General features: G+C 46.1%; 1 protein-coding gene across 5 annotated transcripts in view; it reads left to right on the top strand.

Annotated features, from left to right (window-relative positions):
* The window catches only part of CHID1 (chitinase domain containing 1), a 127,168-nt gene that overhangs the window by 20,857 nt on the left and 86,969 nt on the right, over nt 1-19,342 (top strand). For all 5 annotated transcript variants that reach the window (XM_064163128.1, XM_064163130.1, XM_064163131.1 and 2 more), the window contains 4 exons: nt 221-265; nt 2,402-2,508; nt 4,646-4,707; nt 12,524-12,616. In XM_064163128.1, the coding sequence (XP_064019198.1) occupies nt 221-265; nt 2,402-2,508; nt 4,646-4,707; nt 12,524-12,616 (307 nt within the window). The remainder of the gene's footprint in view (nt 1-220; nt 266-2,401; nt 2,509-4,645; nt 4,708-12,523; nt 12,617-19,342) is intronic.

Below are 19,342 nucleotides of genomic sequence, written 5' to 3'. Positions count from 1 at the left end.
GAGACAGCTGTAAGATTGTAGTAAATGCTAGTTACACTGCAGTGGAAGTGAAGAGCTTCAGATTCAGTGCAGCAGAGCATGTGCTGGGAACTAGCTGCCTGTGGCAGGAAGATAGATACAGTGCAGCTATGCCACATTGTTTGAAGAGTGCTTGAAAATATGTTGTCATTGTCAACATCATTTATATTTTAACAGTTGCTCTCTTGATACTGTTTGACAGGCTGGATGAAAGATGTCAGAAAATCCTCCAGAAGCATCAAAATAGGTGAGCCTCTGGTTTAATGTTTGTCAGGGTTTCTTTCACTGCTAGGAGAGCAAAAGAAGGCTTTGTTCTGGGTGTGTATGGGAGATAGGGATGTTATCATAGCAGAGCTGTATAAAGGAAAAAGTCTGAGAAGAGAAATAAAAGCAGTTAACTATAGTCAGTTTCACAGATTCACAGAATGGATTGGGTTGGAAGGGACCTTAAAGATATCCACTTCCAACCCCCTGCCATGGGCAGGGACACCTCTCACTAGCCCAGGTTGCTCAAGGCCTCATCCAACCTTAGCTTGAATACCTCCAGGCAGGGGACATCCGCAGCCTCCCTGGGCTACCTGTTCCAGAGTCTCCCCACCCTTACTGACAATAATTTTTTTCTGACCTCCAGTCTCAAACTCCCTTCTTCAGCTTCAATCTAATCCCCTATGTCCTATCACTGCAAGCTCCTGTCAAAAGTCCAGTTAAGTAACTGAAGTGTTGATCCTGTTTGTGCCCTAATGTTGTGCCTTAACTTCCTGTCTCTGGATAAGCCTTGGGTCACAGAGCCCTCTCTGGAGGGTAATTTGTTTGTAACACTACCCTGGAGGAGCAATCTCCACACTCACTGCTCAGGGGTTTGGCTTAGTTAAATGGAAAAAAATATCCAAGTTTAAGTCAGATTTCCCTGCATAATAGCAGAAAAGTCCTTTTGCTCTCCCTCCTCTGAAGCTGTGAACTGAAGGGATGTGCCTTGGTGTGTCTGTAGGGCAAATGGCAACCACTGTTGGAGAGATAACTCTGTGCTAGGCTGCTTACCTTCATAGATCATAGAAGAGCTTGTGCTGGAAGGGACCCTAAAGATCATCCAATGCCAACCTCCCTGCTGCAGTTGTGGGGAGCTGTGAAACCCTTCTTGACTCCAAAGGGCGTCTGAAGCTTGGAATCCATTAGAAAAACCAAGTGCTTAGTCAGATATTTAAATTACTTCAGCTGCCAGATGATAAACCTTCGAGATCTCTTTAGAGTCTTTTAAAACAATCTTTTACATCCTTGCTAGTTGGAAAGGGCTTAGACTGTAGTTGTTGGCTTTTCCAGAGTGCATGACTGTTGACTGTGCCAACAGCAGCTTTCCTCTCTCTTGCCTGACTACATTTTTAATATTCTATGTGGCTAGAAAAAGAAATTATCTGAGCTCAAGTGCCCATGTTTGCCAAAGTAAAACTCAGAAACACAGAATGTTAGGGGTTGGAAAGGACCTCTGGAGATCATCCAGTCCAACCCTTCTACCGGAGCAGGATCACCTGTGGCAGGTTACACAGGAACACAGCCAGATGGATTTTGAATGTTTCCAGAGAAGGAGACTCCACGACCTTTCTGGGCTGCCTGCCTCAGGGCTCTGCCACTCTCACAGTGAAATAAATTTCCCTTATGTTCAGCTGGAACCTCCTCTGCAGCAGTTTGCACCCTTGTCCCATCACTGAAGATTGCTGCGAAAAGCCTGGCTCTGTGCTCCCCGCACTCACCCTTCACAGGGTCCTGAGATGAATAAAAGAGTAAAGTAGTACAGGGCTGTGTACAAAAGAGCAGATCAGAGTTTGAAGTGAACTCTTCTATATTGTTCTTGTGGTAGGGTTGATGCCCAGCTCACAGAAAGATTGCTGCTTCACTGGTTATCTTATGAGACTCTAACTGGGGCCTTGAGGGGTAGTTTAGCTAAGATGATTCAGTCAAGTGAAGGTGTCTTAACACCTACATCAATGCTGGCCTTTAACTAAACAGAAGATGAAGCACCATGTTCTGTGGTGTCAGTTTATCTGTGCTGGCCCAAGTAAAAGAGCAAAGATCTTATTTGTGAGCTCTGGTGTTCAGTGGCATCTCTGCTTCCACCTGCTGTATTCTGTTTCTACAGAAATAGTCCATGTGGATCATTATCCACCACCAGAGTGGTGATGCACTGGAACATGCTGCTCAGAAAAGTTGTGGAGGCTCCAACCCTGCAGGTGTTCAAGGCCAGGCTGGATGTGGCCTTGAACAAGCTGTTCTAGTAAGAGTCTCAGTGCATGGCAAGGGGTTGTAACTAGGTGATCTCTGAGGTCCCTTCCAACCCAAACCATTCTGTAATTCCATGATAACAAGTTCTGTTCATTTCTTTGCTTGGCAGTGCCTCGAATGCTGTTTGATGGGTGGACTTACCAGGACTTTGAGAGTGTTTTTAACAGTGAAGATGAGATAGAGGAGCTTTCCAAGAACATGGTGCTGCTAGCCAAGGTAAAGAGACCTTTTGATAGTGCTTCTGAAATAGTGTGAGATGATGTTTCAGTCCTTCTGTAATGGGTGTTTTCTCATTTCCAGGAGCTTTCTGTTCTGCAAACCAAAATGCTGCTCAAGCCAATAATCAAGCAGGATTCTTGGTAGTGTGTCCTAGTTTGCATCCAGTTCGTGTTGACTATGGAGTGTAGCAACACTTAGTGTAGTTAACTAGTTCTAAAGTGAGACTGCATCAGTCTGAGCAGCATAACCTTGTTGAGTTATCCTTGGCAGCTGCACTGGTGGCTTTTGGCTGCCAGAATTTGAGAGTGATAAAACTACTCCAAAGAGCTGACAGGCAGTAGTGGAGACCTGATTAACTTTTCATGGAGGTTGCCTAGTGAGCAGACAGCTTTCTTTACATTCTTGGTAAGAAAACTTCTATTAACCAGGGGATCAACTTGTTAGTGGTGCTTCTGAGAGGCAGAAAAAGGGTCACTGGTGCAATGAGTGCTGTTTTCTGTGTACAGCAGCACACTCAGTCTGCCAGAGCCACTTCTAGAATCACAGAATGCATCAGATTGGATGGGACCCTCAAAAGTCATCTTGTCCAGCCACCCTGCAGTGAGCAGGGACATCTCCAGCTAGAGCAGGTTGCTCAGGGCCCCATCAAGTTTGACCTTGAGCATCTTCAGGGAGCCTCAACCACATCTCTGGAACCTGCTCCAGTATCTCTCTACTCTCATAGTAAAGAACTTCCTCCTGGTGTCCAACTGCTCCAGTTTCAAACCATTGCCCCTTGTCCTATCCCCACAGGCCCTTCTAAACAGTCCCTCCCCAGCCTTCCTGTAGGTCCACTTCAGATATTGAAATGTAGATCCAAGGTCTCACTGGATACTTCTGTTCTCCGGGCTGAACAGCTCCACTTCTCTCAACTTGTAGGAGAGTTGCTGCAGCCCTCTGAACAATTATACTGACAGTCACTCAGTGGTTGTCTTTGACTGCACAGTTCTGCTCAGATTTGGTAATCAGTTTCTTTAAACCCAAGAAAGTGAGAGGAGAGGAGAAGAGAGGATTTCCTATGAAGAATCATTACTGTTTGCTAAGGTGTTCTGGACAGCCTTTAACTTTAGAGTTATGAATGTGTAGGACCTGACAAGTTACACTCAAAGGACATCCAACTTTAGCGGGGAGTTTTTGACAGCCTGAGTAATTACTGCCAGCAAAAGAGTTCTCCCTATCTACATGATGAAAAGAACTCTCAATGTTCTCTAGAGGAAGGTGGATGTAGAGGTAAACTGAATAGTCTCTTATAATTTTGACTGATAAAGCAATTTTAGGTCCTCAGAAGTAAAAGTTGGCTTCTCAAAGAAAGGCTACTCAAGTACAGCAGTATCCTCGATCGAGCTAAACAGAAACTAGTGAGGGTAATTGTGGGAGATGTTTGGAATCTTGCCTGTGCCAGGTTAGCATTTCCATCTTCAGACTCCAGAGCTTGTGAGGTTTTCCTGGCTATACATGCAAATGTCTGTCAAATGATTGACTTAACACCCAGCTTTCACCAAGGGCTGAATTTTCCCAGTCTGATATCTGCTAGTTTAATCCTGCAAGAATAGAAGGCATAGTTAGATTCTCATCTTAGCAGTGCTTAGCAGTATCTGAAGGGCAGAGGGTATGAGCTGGGGTCAGACTCTTGTCAGTGGTGCCCAGGGACAGGACAAAGGGCAATGGACACAAACGGGAATCTGGGAGGTTCCATCTGAGCAAGAGGAGAAACTTGTTTGGTGTGAGGATGCTGAAGGCCTGGAGCAGGCTGCCCAGAGAGGTTGTGGATTCTCCTTCTCTGGAGTAATTCCAAACCTACCTGGGTTGTGATCCTGGGCAAGCTGCTCTGGGTGCTCTGCTTTAGCAGGGTAGTTGACTAGATGATCTTTAGAGTTCCCATCCAACCCTCACCATTCTGGGATTTTGGGATAACTAATAGAGATGTTAAGTAACTTGTGCTTCTCTGACTTCTTCATGAAGTGCTGCATTCAGAGGAAGCTTGGTATAAGAAAACAAAGCATGTTCAGTCATTGTGTGCTCTGTCAGCTCTGATGGCAGCATCGTGAACAAGCTTAGTAGTTAACTCTTTATTGTTGTACTTCTCTTTATTTAGAATGAAAACTTTGATGGCTTTGTAGTTGAAGTTTGGAGTCAGCTGGGAAACCAAAAGCACACGTGAGTAGAAATTTGTAGGATGCAGTTCCTGCAAACCAGCAGCTTTTGGATGTATCCCTGTGGATTTGAATTTGTCATTTTAAGTGAACCCAGCACCTCAGCAAGCCTGTGGTTTGTGTTGCGTATCAAGGGCCCTTCCTTTGGGATCTGTTAACGCCCTTCTGACCTGATAAAGGGATAAGCTTAGACTGTCTTTTGCCTCCCTTGTAGCCAGGTGGGGTTGGTCTCCCAGACAACCAGCAATAGAACAAGGGGACACAGTCTCAAGTTGTGCCGGGGGAAGTGTAGGCTGCATGTTAGGAGGAAGTTCTTCACAGAGAGAGTGATTGCCATTGGAATGGGCTGCCCAGGGAGGTGGTGGAGTCGCTGTCCCTGGAGGTGTTGAAGCAAAGCCTGGCTGAGGCACTTAGTGCCATGGTCTAGTTGACTGGATAGGACTGGGTGCTAGGTTGGACTGGATGATCTTAGAGGTCTCTTCCAACCTGCTTGATTCTATGATTCTATGCCACAAAAGCACTGGAGCAGCCCATGACGCCTTGAGCCCACAGAGTGGCAGCATTGTGACAGGACTGTTTCCTGAGCAACCTTGTCAAACCCTGGCTTCCCAACGTGACAAACAGCATTAATAAAGCATCTTCTTAGCCTTGGAAGGGTGAGGGTCAGCTGAAGGGAGATGTCAACACAGAGATGACTCCTGACGATTTGGAGATGTTAAGCATTCACAGAACAGCAATTTTCTGTGCTCCAAGTAAAGCAGCTATTGGAACTGTAACTCCTGACTCAGGTCCTTCAAGGTGAAGCACCTGAAAGCAACTTAACCTACTTCTAGGTAAAGGAGCAACAGATCACAATGATGCTGCTGGGAACAGGCTGCACCTTCAAATTACTTCCAGAGCTTTCTGACAAGACAAGGAAACCTGCCCAGTTATTACAATATAGTCCTACTGTGTAGCATGAACATGCTTTAGTTTGAAAAGAAGATGAAAAATCAGTTTGGTTTGGGTTTTTTTGGTTGAGTTTTTGTTTGGGTTTTTTTTTGTGTGTGTGTTTTGGGGTGTTTTTATTGGCTTGTTTGATTTTTAGTTGGTTGTTTTTTTATTTCTGAAGTACAAGTGGTCCACCTGAAACAGGAGGAAAAAATCATTGGTATGAGGGTGCTGGGATCATTTCTAGCAGAGTCCATTTAGCAGAGTGAATTCATGAAGGAGGGAAGTCTTCAAAAGAGTCTGGACACCTAATAACAGAGTGTCCTAACTCACTGTTCAATTGGGTGATGATTTATGCACCACTTAATTTATTAGAAAGCTGGACTAATTGAAGCTCTCTCCTAGGCAGAGCTCAGCTGAGCAAGTGTTCCCATGGGATACCTTTTTTTTGCAGTAGCTGAACATGAATTTTGGTTGGATTAAAGAGGTGCAGTGACATCTTCATAACTCATGCTCTCCCCATGGTCTTGGGGCTTCAAACACTGCTTTGCTTGAAGATCTTGTGACAGTGCCACTTCTAAGTATCTCCATGTCTCAGAGCAGCAGTGTTAGCTCTCTGCAAAGCTGCTGTAACCCATCCATCCTGTGCCCAGCCTCTGTAAGAACCTGTGATCGCTGAGCATTTTACAAAGGAGGCAGATCTAGACACTTCTCTGTCAGCCCTTTACGTGTTTCTAGCAAATCTTGAGGGTTTAGGTACTCACTTCTAATTGGAAATGGATGGAAATTCTTCCTGCAAGGCCTGAGGAGTTATCTGACGAGCCTTCAGTTTCCTCTTTATCCTAGCTGGCATTGCAGATAAGGTGAAATGTTGCTAACTAATTATGTTGCAGGCATCCACTAAGACATGAAATTCTGTGGTTTCAGACTCACCATGCATCTTCTCTTTTACATATTCTCAAGCAGAACTCACTTCATTCTGTTTTGTTTGTTTTTCAAGAACAACAAAAAAATCTTCTAGGCATTCTAATTTGGGGTTAGAATTGTTCTGTAATGCTCAGCAGACCAAAGTCTGAAATGATATCAATCCTTTGTGCTGCTTTCTTTTGCATATTTATGTGAATGGTGATGTTAGCAACAGTATAAATTTTATATAAGGGAATTATGTACCTAAATATATCTACCTGGTTTCATGTTAGCTGTCCCTAGGCAGCCTTGTCTCTGGCTCTCCATGTAGGATCCTAGATGTCTCAAGTCACAGAATCACAAGATGTTAGGGGTTGGAAAGGACCTCAAAAGCTCACCTAATCCAACCCCTCTGCCAAAGCAGGATCACTTTTACCAGATCACACAGGAACACATCCAGATGGGTCTCCAGAGAGGCTCCACAACCCCCCATGGCAGCCTGTTCCAGTATTCTGTCACTAATCCTGTGTGCATTCTGTGTGTACCTTTGGGTATGTAAAATGGCATTAGGATCTTATCTTTAGATGCTGGAAAGAATCATAGAATCACAGAATGTTAGGGGTTGGAAAGGACCTCTGGGAATCATAGAATCATATCATAGAATCATAGAATCAACCAGGTTGAAAGAGACCTCCAAGGTCATCCAGTCCAACCGCCCTGCTAAAACAGAGCACCCACAGCAGCCTTCCCAGCATCACAATGGCCAGTTGGGGTTGGAAGATCTCTGCAGAAGGAGACTCCACAGCCTCTATGGACACCCTGGTCCAGAGGTCCAGCACCCACAGAGTGAAGTTTATCTTCATGTTGAGGTGGAACCTCATGGTACTCCAGCTTATACCTGTTGTTCCTTATCATGTTGGTGGGCACCATCAAAAAGAGCCTGGCACCTTCATCTTGACACCCACTTCTCAGATATTTATAGACATTAGCAAGATCCCCTCTCAGCCTTCTCTTCTCCAGACTAAACCACTCCAGGTTTCTCAGTCTTTCTTCATAGCAGAGATGTTCAAGTCCCTTTGTTGTCCTTATAGTTTTCCACTGGGCTTTCTCCAGCAGATTCCTATCTTTCTTGAACTGGGGACACACTTCTCTTGATGCACCCTAGAGTACCATTGGAACCTGTTCTGTCTGACACACCTGAATTATCTTGATATATGTGTGGGGAACTTAAGAGTTAGACACCAGTCTCTGATCTTAGTGGGGCTTCACTGGCCAGTTCAGGCTCCTGTGGACATTTCATAGAGCAAATCTGAAGTACTGGAGCCTACTTCTTTCCTGTCATTTCTGGAAGTAGAATTGCTGATGTACAAATCACAGTGAGGTCACATTTAACCTTAGATGAAAGACTGCTTCTAACTGAGGCTGCCTCCTCTCACCCTCACAGTCATTGCTCAGTGAAAAAAAAAGTGTTCAGCTGCCCATTCTAACAGGTAGGAAATCAAAGTCAGCCAACATATCCTGTGCAGATAATACCTCAATTCTGATGTCTTTGACTGCTGCTTGTAGTTCAAACCTGCTCCTTAACTAAAGAACTGTCCTTTATCTTAAAGTTTCACCAGTGATTTTTGCAATAAAATACTGCAGGTTATTTACCTTGTGGCATTTGAGTTTAGAAGTGCACATGGCAGAACTGTTGAGGTGACAGAGCAAGCAAAGGTTCTCCTGCTTGTTTAGGCAACAGCTAGACAGGATGATGTCTCTCTCGTTGAGCTCACTTGTGGGTTTATTGGGTGGATTTCTTTTTTTCCCTTCCAGAGGCCTGGGTGATGTGCAAAAGGACTGAATGCAGCCATCAGAGTGTCACAGCAGCCAGGAGAGCACAGACATTGCTCTGATCAGGCTGGCAGCAGCTGACAGATGGCACTACCACCACACAGAATCAGGCTGTAGAAGGGGATCTTTTTTTTGTCCCCACGTGTTGCAGGCACTTGGTATCAAGCAGAAGATGACCTTCAGACATCTTATTAATGTTGGTAGGAGTAGAGGAGCAAAAAGCTCTTCTGGCAGTTCTATCCTTCATGTTAGTCCCTGAAAAATTAATCTATTAATCAAAGTTTTGCCATAATTCATTGCAGTTTCTTGGTATTAACTAGGCGATGTAATGGCACAAAAGGGCAATTTCTTCTCGAAGCAGGCAGCTTTACTCTGCCCAATTTTCTTGACAAGGCATAAATTTTAGGGAGTACTGACTACTAGATTGTGCAGTAAAAGTGGCTGAAGTTGGAAAGTTGCAGGTGTGGAACTACAGGGAAGGGTTTGTATATAAATGTATGCAAGTATCTGAGGACTGGGGGTAAGGAAGGGACAGGGACAGCCTCTGCTCACTTGTGCCCTGGCATAGGACAAAAGGCAATGGATGGAAACTGCAACACAAGAAGTTCCACATCAACATGAGGAAGAACTTCTTGACTGTAAGGGTCCCAGAGCCCTGGCACAGGCTGCCCAAAGAAATTGTGGAGTCTCCTCTGGAGCCCTTCCAGCCCTGTCTGGAATTGTTCCTGTGTGACCTGTGCCAGATTCTCTAGTCCTGCTCTGGCAGAGGGATTGGACTTGAAGATCTCCAGAGGTCCTTTCCAACTCCTAACATCCTGTGATCCTGTGATTTAACAGTCTTGTGTGTCTTCTGCAAGGCTTCCCAGACAAACCTGCAGCCCCCTCCTGTGCACTGAAGGAACGTGACCTGCATAATGTCATGACCAGGGCTGGAAAGGGGGAATTCTGAAAACAGAAGCTTCTCTCAAACTTTGAGTGCTGAAAATCTGGAGGTTTGCAGAGGGAACAAGATACTTTGAAATGAACACATGGAAAATTGACCTACCAAATGGTAGGAATAGTAGAAGGGCTGAAATAGTAGGAATGAAGTAGACCTTAATTAGCTCAAGATAGTCTTAAAGCTGCCAGTGTTTTAGTAGCTACTCTGAAGTGAAATTTGACAATGTTGAAGTCTCTAGTAAATATTTAATGAAGCCTTTTCAGGAAGACTGATTCTATGCCTGCTTTCCCACACCTCATTATAATGTTTAAAATGTCAGTAGCTTTTCTTTGTAAATTACTAGTGGTAGGATGGGAGAATATTGTGCTTAAAACCCTGGAAAGCACTGTGGGGACACAGTAAAGTGTGAATTTATAGAGTACAATAAATGAGCATTCTGCTATGGCTGTTTAGGGGCGAGGAGGAGAGTGCATGTTTGATTTATCTGTCTTGGCTGACAAATGGAAATGAACCTAAATGAAGTCTGTAGCCATGAATCCTGGCTGGTTTGCTGGTAGGTTTTTAGGACCCAAAGACTTGGCTCGACAGGTTAGTGTGTAGATGGTAATCTGGGTTTCCTGAGCAAGAATCTGTTGTTGTCCACTTACCCCTTTTCTTCATAGCATCATATTGGTTGGAAAAGACCTTTAAGATCATCACTTCCAACCTTTCTTTAACTCTACCAAGGCTGCTGCTAAACCATGGCCCTCAGCACCACAACTCTGCCTCTTTTCAACACCTCCAGGAACAGGGATTCAACCACCTCCCTGGGCAGCCTGTCCCAGTGTTTGAGAGCCCTTTCAGGGCAGAATATTCTTCTAATGTCCAACCTAAATATCCCCCGGTGCAAGTCATGGCCATTTCCTCCTGTTGCTTGTTACTTGGAAGAAGAGACCAACCCCCACCTGGATCCAGCCTTCTTTCAAGGAGTTGTAGAGAGTGAGAAAGTCTCCCCTCAGCCTCCTCCAGAATAAACAACCCTAGTTCCCTCAGCTGCTCCTCCCCAGCCTTGTTCTGTGGATCCTTCCCCAACTTCATTGCCTTTCTCTGGTACTTCTTAAGCCCCTCAATGTCCTTCTTGGAAGGAGGGGCCAAAAACTGAACCCAGTACTCAAGGTGTGGCCTTACCAAAGCCCAGAACAGGGAGGCAATCACTTTTCTCATCCTGCTGATCATACTATTGCTGATCCAGGCCACAATGCTTGACCATCTGAGCACATGCTGGTTCATGTTAGGGATATGGTTCAAAGGGAGTCTTGTAGAGTAGCTTTATAGGTTGGACTTGATGATCCTGAGGGTCTTTTCTGATCTGGATGTTCCTGTGATTCTGTATGTTCAGTTACTGGTGTCTAGCACCCCTAGGCCTTTTTCTGCCTGGCAGTTTCCACTCTTCCCCAAGCCTGGAGTGTTGCAGGGCATTGTCCAAGTTGGAGCTCATTATCTTTTGGGCAGAGCTATACTGCTTGGATTTGGTGATGGGAGGAGAGAAAGTGTCTCTTTTGCTGGAGTCTATTTTCAGTAAGAGTCCTGTCTGCTAGCTGAAAATAGAACCATCAATCCAAACTGTACTCCTGCCCCTTACTCAGGCCACCAATCTCTGTCCTTTGGTCACAGCTGCAGGTTGTGGTTCTATGCTAGACACCTTTCTGGGGTTTTAATATGCTACTTTTGTGCAGTCACAGCTTTTACAGAGGAATTTTTACCTCTGCTGTGTAATCCCCAGTCTCTGCCATTGCCAAGGAAGGGGGAAACATTGAATTATATATTCACTTGGGTTTTTTCCCCCCTTTATCTGCATCTGGTTCCAAATTATTCCAATTGCTTTTCTTCTCATGATTCAAAGCATTGCTATCTGGATTGGCAAGATTTTAGGAGCTGAGACAGATATGTGAGGATGCAGAGTGGGAACAAGATTATTAGCCCTGTTTCTAAATGAAAATGAAAAAGACATCACCTTCCTCTGCACCTTTGCTAGGTTCTTTCATCCCGTTCTGTCCCTCCTTCAATCCCCTCACCTTTTAAATAATTAAAGTCAGCCAATGTTTTGCTTAGTGTAGAGGTCTCAAAGTTCCTCCAGCTGAAAAAGGCAGCCAGGCAGAGAAGAGAGATCCGGGCTAACGAGCAGTGTAGAATAATCTCAGTGCCAGAGATCAGACTGATCTTGCATGTAGCATCTCTGACAGCTAATGAAGGCTGTGCTCGTGCTGCAGTCTGGTAGCTACAAAGGTCACTTGGGCATGAAACACAAAGCAGTGGGAAGGCTGTAGCTGGTTTTAATACTGGCTTTGATAAGATGATGGCATGAGAGCCACGATGTGTGTGTCGGGGTCAATAAAGGTCTGCTTAGAGTTGCAATCTTTTAACATGTTCCTATGGGAAAAGGTTTTCCTTTGCTACAATTGATTTGTCTGAATAGTGACACAATGTGGAATGCATAAGGAAAGGGGAGGGAAAGGATAGCCAGAGGAAGAGTGGCAGAAATACAGGCTACAGGCTGCAGGCAGACGGCAGTATGACAGTCCATTGTCAAGAGTTATTGAGCACAGCCAGCTCATCCGGCCTGGCCTTGAACACCTCCAGGGAGAAGGCATCCACAGCCTCTCTGGGCAACCTGTTCAAGTGTCTCACCACCCTCATAATGAAGAACTTCTTCCTAAGCTCCAGTCTAACCCTGTACTCCCTCAATTTCAAACCATTCCCCCTTGTCCTGTCTCTACACATCCTTATAAAAAGTCCCTCTGCCTTCTTCCTGTAGAATCCCTTTATGTATTGAAAAGCAGCTCTGAGGTCCCCCTGGGGTCATCTCCCCTCCAGGCTGAACGACCCTAGCAACCTCATCCTGTCCTCACAGCAGAGGTGCTCCAGGCCCGTAGGAAGATGCTCTGGTTTTACATGCTGACAGATTAAAACACAGCTGAGAAGCATTTTAGCCCCAGGGTGATCACCAGAGGCAGTAAGCCTAAGCCTGTCTGCAGCAGGTCAGTGTTCTTACTGCTGGAAGAGGGCAAACCTCTGATCACTACTTATTTTGCTGTGGTCATTTGCTGCAAGCTGTGTTTGGCTCTCCTGCCAGCTGCATCTTCTCCATTGTTTCTACTGTTGTTAATTTGCTCTTGTCAATGTATGGATTGGTTTTACTGCCTTTGCCTCTAACTACACATTTCTATTTCAGGGAGTTGATTCACTTGCTCACTCACCTCTCTGAAGCTCTGCATGAAGCACAGCTTAAACTCATCCTGGTCATCCCTCCTGCCATTGCAGCAAGGTGAGTATGCCTGTTCAGATGGCAGATGACAAATACTTGCTTGGCTGATAGTAAATTCAAAGCTTTGGTTGTAGCTGTCCAGTGTAAATGAGTAACAAACTTGAGTTTGGGTAGGCCTCTCTTCAAGCGTGTTTCACAGCTACACAGATTGCATTGAGTTGGAAGGGACTTTCAAAGGGCATCTTGTCCAACCCCCCCTGCAGTTAGCAGGGACACCTCCAACTAGAGCAGGCTGCCCAGGGCCACATCCAGAACAGCCATGAGGCTTCCAACCCCTTGCAGGGGGTAATGCAGCATGTGAAATGCTGTAAGTCATTCTGTGCTGCAAGTCAATCCCTTTACTAGGAGGGGATTACAACGTTCACAGGATTTGGTGTCAATCACACACATGTAACTTGCCTCTTAACTCCCACACACACCAGGCTCAGCTCACTGACACACTCCTGCAATCTGCTTTGGGTTTTCCCCCCAGGCTCTTTACCTGTGGGGGTAGCAGCGCCTCACATTTACATTCACAGCTTCACAGACTGCATTGGGTTGGAAGGGACCCTCCAAGGGCGTCTTGTCCAACCCCCTGCAGGCCGCAGGGACACCTCCAGCTAGAGCAGACCGCCCAGGGACACAGCAAGGCTGAGGGCTGAGCTTGCATATCTGTAGGGAACCACATCCCTGGGCAACCTGCACCTGGGGGGGAATAATAAATGCACCAGTACAGGCTGGGAGGTGATCTGCTGGAAAGCAGCCCTGTGGAGAGGGACCTGGGCGTCCTGGTGGTTGGTTTTGGCAATCCACTATTTCTCCACCCTCATTGTGCACAACTTCCTCCTGATGCCCAACCTAAGTCTCTCCTGCTCTGATTTCAAACCATTGCCCTCACAGACCCTTCTGAACAGCTCTCTCCAGCCTGGCTGTAGTCCACTTCAGATATTGAAATGTAGCTCTAAGGCCTTCTCTTACCTAGGCTGAAATGCCCCAGCTGTCCCAGCCTCTCCCCATAAGAGAGGTTCTCCAGCTCTTTGATCACTTTTGTGGCTCTCCTCTGGACCCTCTGCAGCAGGTCCATGCCTCTGTTGTGTTGGGGGCCCCAGAGCTGGACACAGTACTCCAGGTGAAGTGTCACTAGAGTGACAGAATCATCTCTCTCACCCTGCTGGCCACACTGGTTTTGATAGCTGGATGTGAGGAGCTGAGAGGCTGGAATGGGTTGCCCAGGGAGGTGGTTGAGGCCCCATCCCTGGAGGTGTTTTAAGGGCAGGCTGGATGAGGCTGTGGGCAGCCTGCTCTAGGGTAGGGTGTCCTTTCCCATGGCAGGGCGATTTGAACTAGATGATCCTTGTGGTCTCTTCCAACCCTGACTGATTCTATGATACATATGTATGTATATATCCTCACATATGCTTCCTAACTTCTGATGTCACAATAACTTGCAGAGAGACTTTCTGTTGTGTTAACCAAAACATCTGGTGAGAACTTTCAGAACAAGAGCAGAAACAGTTGTGGAGCTTAATCACTTGTTGCCAAGGAGTGAAAAGTGTCATAAAAGTAGCTTGCAAAAGAACTTTCTGAGCCTCTGGGCATGATTTCAGCTCTGCCAGATAATAGTTACTCTTTAAGTAAGAAAAACAGAGCTACAGGAAGAAATTTTATCTATAATAGGGGCCTGGATTTTCAAGATTATTTATTTTGCCTTGATAGTTGATGTGTACAGCAAATGCATTTAGTAAGGGGATAATATTTGTAATTGATAATGATTCTGTTTATTTGTGCAGTGATTTGGATCTAACAGATGTGCTAGCTTATACCCTCTTCTGCCTCAACAGCAGTTAGCAGTTCTTATCTTTCAGTGTTTATAGCAGAAGGATATTTGATTCCTAAGACTGTATTTGTTAAAAACCCAAAATGTGGAAAATGAGAATGGGTTTTCTTATATCACAGGTCACAGCTCAGAGGATGTTAGGGGTTGGAAGGGACCCAAAGAGACCATCGAGTCCAACTCCCCTGCCAGAGCAGGACCACACACTATAGCACAGATCACAGAGGAACACATCCAGACAGGCCTTGAAAGTTTCCAGAGAAGGAGACTCCACAACCTCTCTGGGCAGCCTGTGCCAGGGCTCTGGGACCCTTGCAGGAAAGAAGTTTCCCCCTGTGTTGAGGTGGAACCTCCTGTGCTGCAGCTTACACCCATTGCTCATTGTCCTGTCCCAGGGAGCAGTGTCCCAGGGAGCCATCCCTCAGATACTTACAAACATTTATCAAATCCCCTCTCAGTCTTCTCTTCTCCAGACTGAACAGCCCCAGATCCCTCAGCTTCTCCCCATAAGCCATGTCCTCCAGTCCACTAATTATCCTCGTAGCCCTCCACTGGACCCTCTCCAGCAGATCCCTGTCTCTCTTAAACTGGGGAGCCCAAAACTGAACACAGGATCCAAGATGAGGTCTCACTAGGGCAGAGTGGAGAGGGAGGAGAACCTCCCTTGAACTGCTGGACAGACTCCTCCTAATACACCCCAGGATGCCATTGGCCCTCTTGGCCACAAGGGCACATTGCTGTGCCATGGGTAACTTGTTAGCCACCAGCACCCCCAGGTCCCTCTCCACAGGGCTGCTTTCCAGCAGATCACCTCCCAGCCTGTACTGCTGCAGTTTGTTATTCCCCAACGGGTGCAGGACTCATTGTCGTCTGCAACTACCTGAAGGGAGGCTGTAGCCAAGGGGAGGTTGGGCTCTTCTGACAGGAAACCAGCAATAGAACAAGGGGACACAGTCTCAAGTTGTGCTGGGGAGGTCTAGGCTGGATGTTGGGAGGAAGTTGCTGGCAGAGAGAGTGATTGGCATTGGAGTGGGCTGCCCAGGGAGGTGGTGGAGTCACTGTCCCTGCTGGAGGTGTTTAAGATGAGGCACTTGGTGCCACGGTGTAGTTGATTAGAAGAGTTTGGTGGTAGATTGGACTTGATGATCTTAGAGGTCTTTTCCAACCTGGTTAATTTCTGTGATTATTTTCTTTTCACAACCAATGATCTGATTTCTCTCATTAAAATACTGCAGTTAGCCTCAAACCAGCACAGTCATGGCTATGTCACAAGTGATGGCTTATTCCTGTCAGAGTGAGAAGCCCCAAACCCCTATTAGTTGCTTTTGGGAGGTTTGGTGAGCGCTCTGTCACCTAGGAGTGCAGACTGATGAAGCATAACCTGCTGCAGAGGATTAGAGGCACAGAACAGGCTTCCTGCAGTGCCTGAGCATGGTGCAGGGGCTCTGCTAGCTGCGGAGCAGGTGACAGATGGGACACATGTGCTAATCCTGTCGTGTTTATTCCTTATCTCTGAATTCCACCTATGAGCACAGATACCTCCTCCTGCTTATGCAGATATTTTCAGTGTTCTGAGCTTGACTTCTTGATAATAATAGCTGGGGAAGACTCCCAGCAGTCACGTTGTCAGCAATGCATAATTGTTGGGTTTTTATCAAGTTTACTTTTTCCTTCCAGGTCTTCAGCAACTTTATGCCTGTACATGAGAATTCAGTAATGTGAAGTCCATCTTAGAGAGCCATTAGTAGATGGTTTTTAGATGAGAGATAACAGAGAGCTAAAGAAAACTACTCCAGTGTCTCATCTTTCTGCCCTTGGGCAGTGGTGCAGGAGAAGACTTTGTAGTGGCTTTCCAGTGTCTGAAGTGGGCCTACAGGAGGGCTGGGGAGGGACTATTTACAAGGTCTTGTAATGACAGGATGAGGAGGAATGGGTTTAAACTGGCAGAGGGGAGATTGAAACTGGATGTTAGGAAGAAGTTCTTTGCAGTGAGGGTGGTGAGACACTGGCACAGGTTGCCCAGGGAGGTTGTGGCTGCTCCCTCCCTGGAGGTGTTCAAGGCCAGGCTGCATGAGGCCTTGAGTAACCTGTTCTAGTGGGAGGTGTCCCTGCCTGTGGTGGGGAGTTGGAACTGGATGAACTTCGAGGTCTCTTCCAACCTAAACCATTCTGTGATTCTGTGTGGTCAGGCTCACAGCCACTATGGTTTATGACCAGCTTCAGGGTGCTCTTCTACAGCCTCCTAGATTCCTTCTAGGTTGTCATAACCTTTCACTCTCTGTTTTCAAGGTGCCAGAAAGGCTGAGAAAATGGGCTTATGTCTCTTCTCTGGCTGGACTTTTCTCTGCATTGATCCCACTTGTTTTGGTTAGCTTTTTGGGGAGGTCTGATGGCACGAGGTGGGAACAGCATTTTTGCCTGTAGATGTGGAATCATAGAATCATAAAGGTTGGGAAACCCCTCTGAGATCATAAAGTGCAACTGTCAACACCACCATGGCCATTAAATCTTATCCCCACATGCCATACTCACAGGTTTCTTGAACACCTCCAGGGTTGATGACTCCACCACCTCCCTGGGCAGCCTATGCCAATCCCTGACCACTCTTGCAGCAAAGAAATTTTTTCTCCTTTCCAACCTAACCCTTCCCTGGCACAATTTTCGATCATTTCCTCTCCTCCTATTAGCTGATACTATGAAGAAGCAACCAACCCCCACCTTGCTGCAACCTCCTTCCAGGGAGTTGTAGAAAGCAGTGAGATCTCCCTCATCCTCCTCTTCTCCAGGCTAAACACCCCCCAGCTCCCTCATCTGCTCCTTATAAGACTTGTAGCTGTGCAGGGCTGATGTTCTGCCTACTGAAAAGATTCAGAGACCTTCTTGTAGGTGAGTAAAAGGTTGTCTATGTGCAGAGATCATTTAGCATCAGTGCTTTAACTGTGATCAGTTGAACCTCTGTAGGTTGATTTTGTAACCTTGTCCAATCCAATTCCTGGATATAGGATGTGTGCTTTCTGCCATCTGAAGGCTGTAAGCCCAGGATCATATCTAGCTGTAATTTTGTTCTTCAGTAACTGCAGGAAATCCAATTGCAGTTTATTTTCTGTAAAAGCTATGTACTTCAAGATGGGTTTAGTTGCTTTATGTATTCCTCTGTTGCACAGTTTAACTGTTTTATATCTTTATATTCTTGAAATGAGGGCACTGACTTAATACAGAAATCCTTTTGCTTCTACCTGTGGCTGGCCACCAACTTTTCATAGGCAGAGAAGGAGAAAAAGAGTGTTGAAGGCTGTGGTCTGAGGAAACAAATCTGATTTAAATTGGCAAGGAGAACTGTAAGATAATCACAGAATTGTTTCAGTTGAAAGAGACCTCCAAAATCATTGAGTCCAACTCATCAAGTCCACACCATCATGGCCATTAAACCTGTGCAGAGTCCTTTCCTTTAGGGACTGAAGGTTTCTGACAGCCCAGTTGCATTTTGAGGAGATTCCTTCCTATCACTCAAGCCCCTCTGTGTCTTACCTGAGTTCTGGGGTTCTTTGCAGCCTGTGTTGTGAGAGACAGCACAGCACAGCAGTAGTTTCTACTGCATTATGATATGAAGGGAGCAGATCCAAGTTTCAGGACAGCACAAACTGTTGTTTCTTTTTCTCTAGCTGTGGTGTGATTTGTTACCTTTTCCTGGAATGCTGTGTCCAGTTTGGGGCTCCCCAGTTCAAGAGGGACAGGGAGCTACTGGAGATAGTTCAGTGGAAAGCTACAAGGATACTTGGAGAACTTGGAACATCTCTGCTGTGAAGAAAGGCTGAGAACCCTGGGGCTGGTTAGTCTGGAGAGGAGAAGGCTGAGAAGGGATCTGATGAACGTCAGAAAATACCTGAGAGTTGGCTATCAGGATGAACGTGCCAGGCAATTTTGGGTGGTTCTCAATGATAGGACAAAGAACAATGGGTACAAGCTGGAGCCCAGAATGTTCCACCTCAATATGAGAGCAAACTTCTGTACTGTGAGGGTTCTGGAATCCTGGAGCAGGCTGACCATAGAGGTTATGAAGTCTCCTCTAGAGCCTTTCCATACCCGCCTGGATGTGCTCCTGTATGACCTGCCCTGGGTGATCCTGCTTTGGCAGGGGGGTTGGAGTCAATGATCTCTAGTCCCTTCCAAGCCCTAACATTCTGTGATTCTGTGATTTCTGTGTGTCCTGAGATTGATACTCAGTATCCCTTGAGCAGAAGGAGTCATCATCAGCAGGATGAGGTCTTTCTCACACACAAGCAGTGTGATGCTTGTACTGGAGGCTTCTCCTTCTCCACCCTTGGGGCTATTTCACACGTTTGCTTATCACAACCTGCTTCCTCTTCATTGGCTCTCAGATCAAGCTTGAAGTTTGAACAAAGTCCTCAGGTCAGTCAGACCTCTTCCATATGTAGCACACCTTGGAGCTGGAGGCATTACTCACTTCACCACCACACTGTTATCTGAAAGTTCAGGCCAGAAGATGCAGAGGGCATAAAAAGGGAAAGGAGAAAGCTCTTAATGAGCACTGTTTGTAAGGATGAGGCATCAGAGTCATCAGAGCTACAGGGCAGGTATGTTGATCTTTCATGCCACACACAGATGTCTTTACGTGACTGTTGAGAGGCACTTTTATGGCTAACACCTGAGTGGTAGGAAGGCAGCTTCCTCTGTCAGGAGGAAGGTAAGAGTTCAGATTTGCCTCAGAATATAAATGCTTAGGAGCTTCTTCTGATGCATGGATGGCTTTGCTGGTGAAACTTTCTGCTCTATAGAAGATTCCAGATGCTGGGCATGCTTTTGGCTGTTGCCCTCTGTACTGCTGTCCTGGCTCCCAGAGCGTTACATGCCTTGTCACAGAACCATAGAGCAGTAGGAGCTGGAAGATAAAG

This window comes from Pogoniulus pusillus, chromosome 24 (assembly GCF_015220805.1).
Source record: "Pogoniulus pusillus isolate bPogPus1 chromosome 24, bPogPus1.pri, whole genome shotgun sequence".
Classification (NCBI taxonomy): Eukaryota; Metazoa; Chordata; class Aves; order Piciformes; family Lybiidae; genus Pogoniulus; species Pogoniulus pusillus.
The sequence above is the reverse complement of the archived record's forward strand: the minus strand, read 5'-3'. Positions and strand labels throughout refer to the sequence as shown.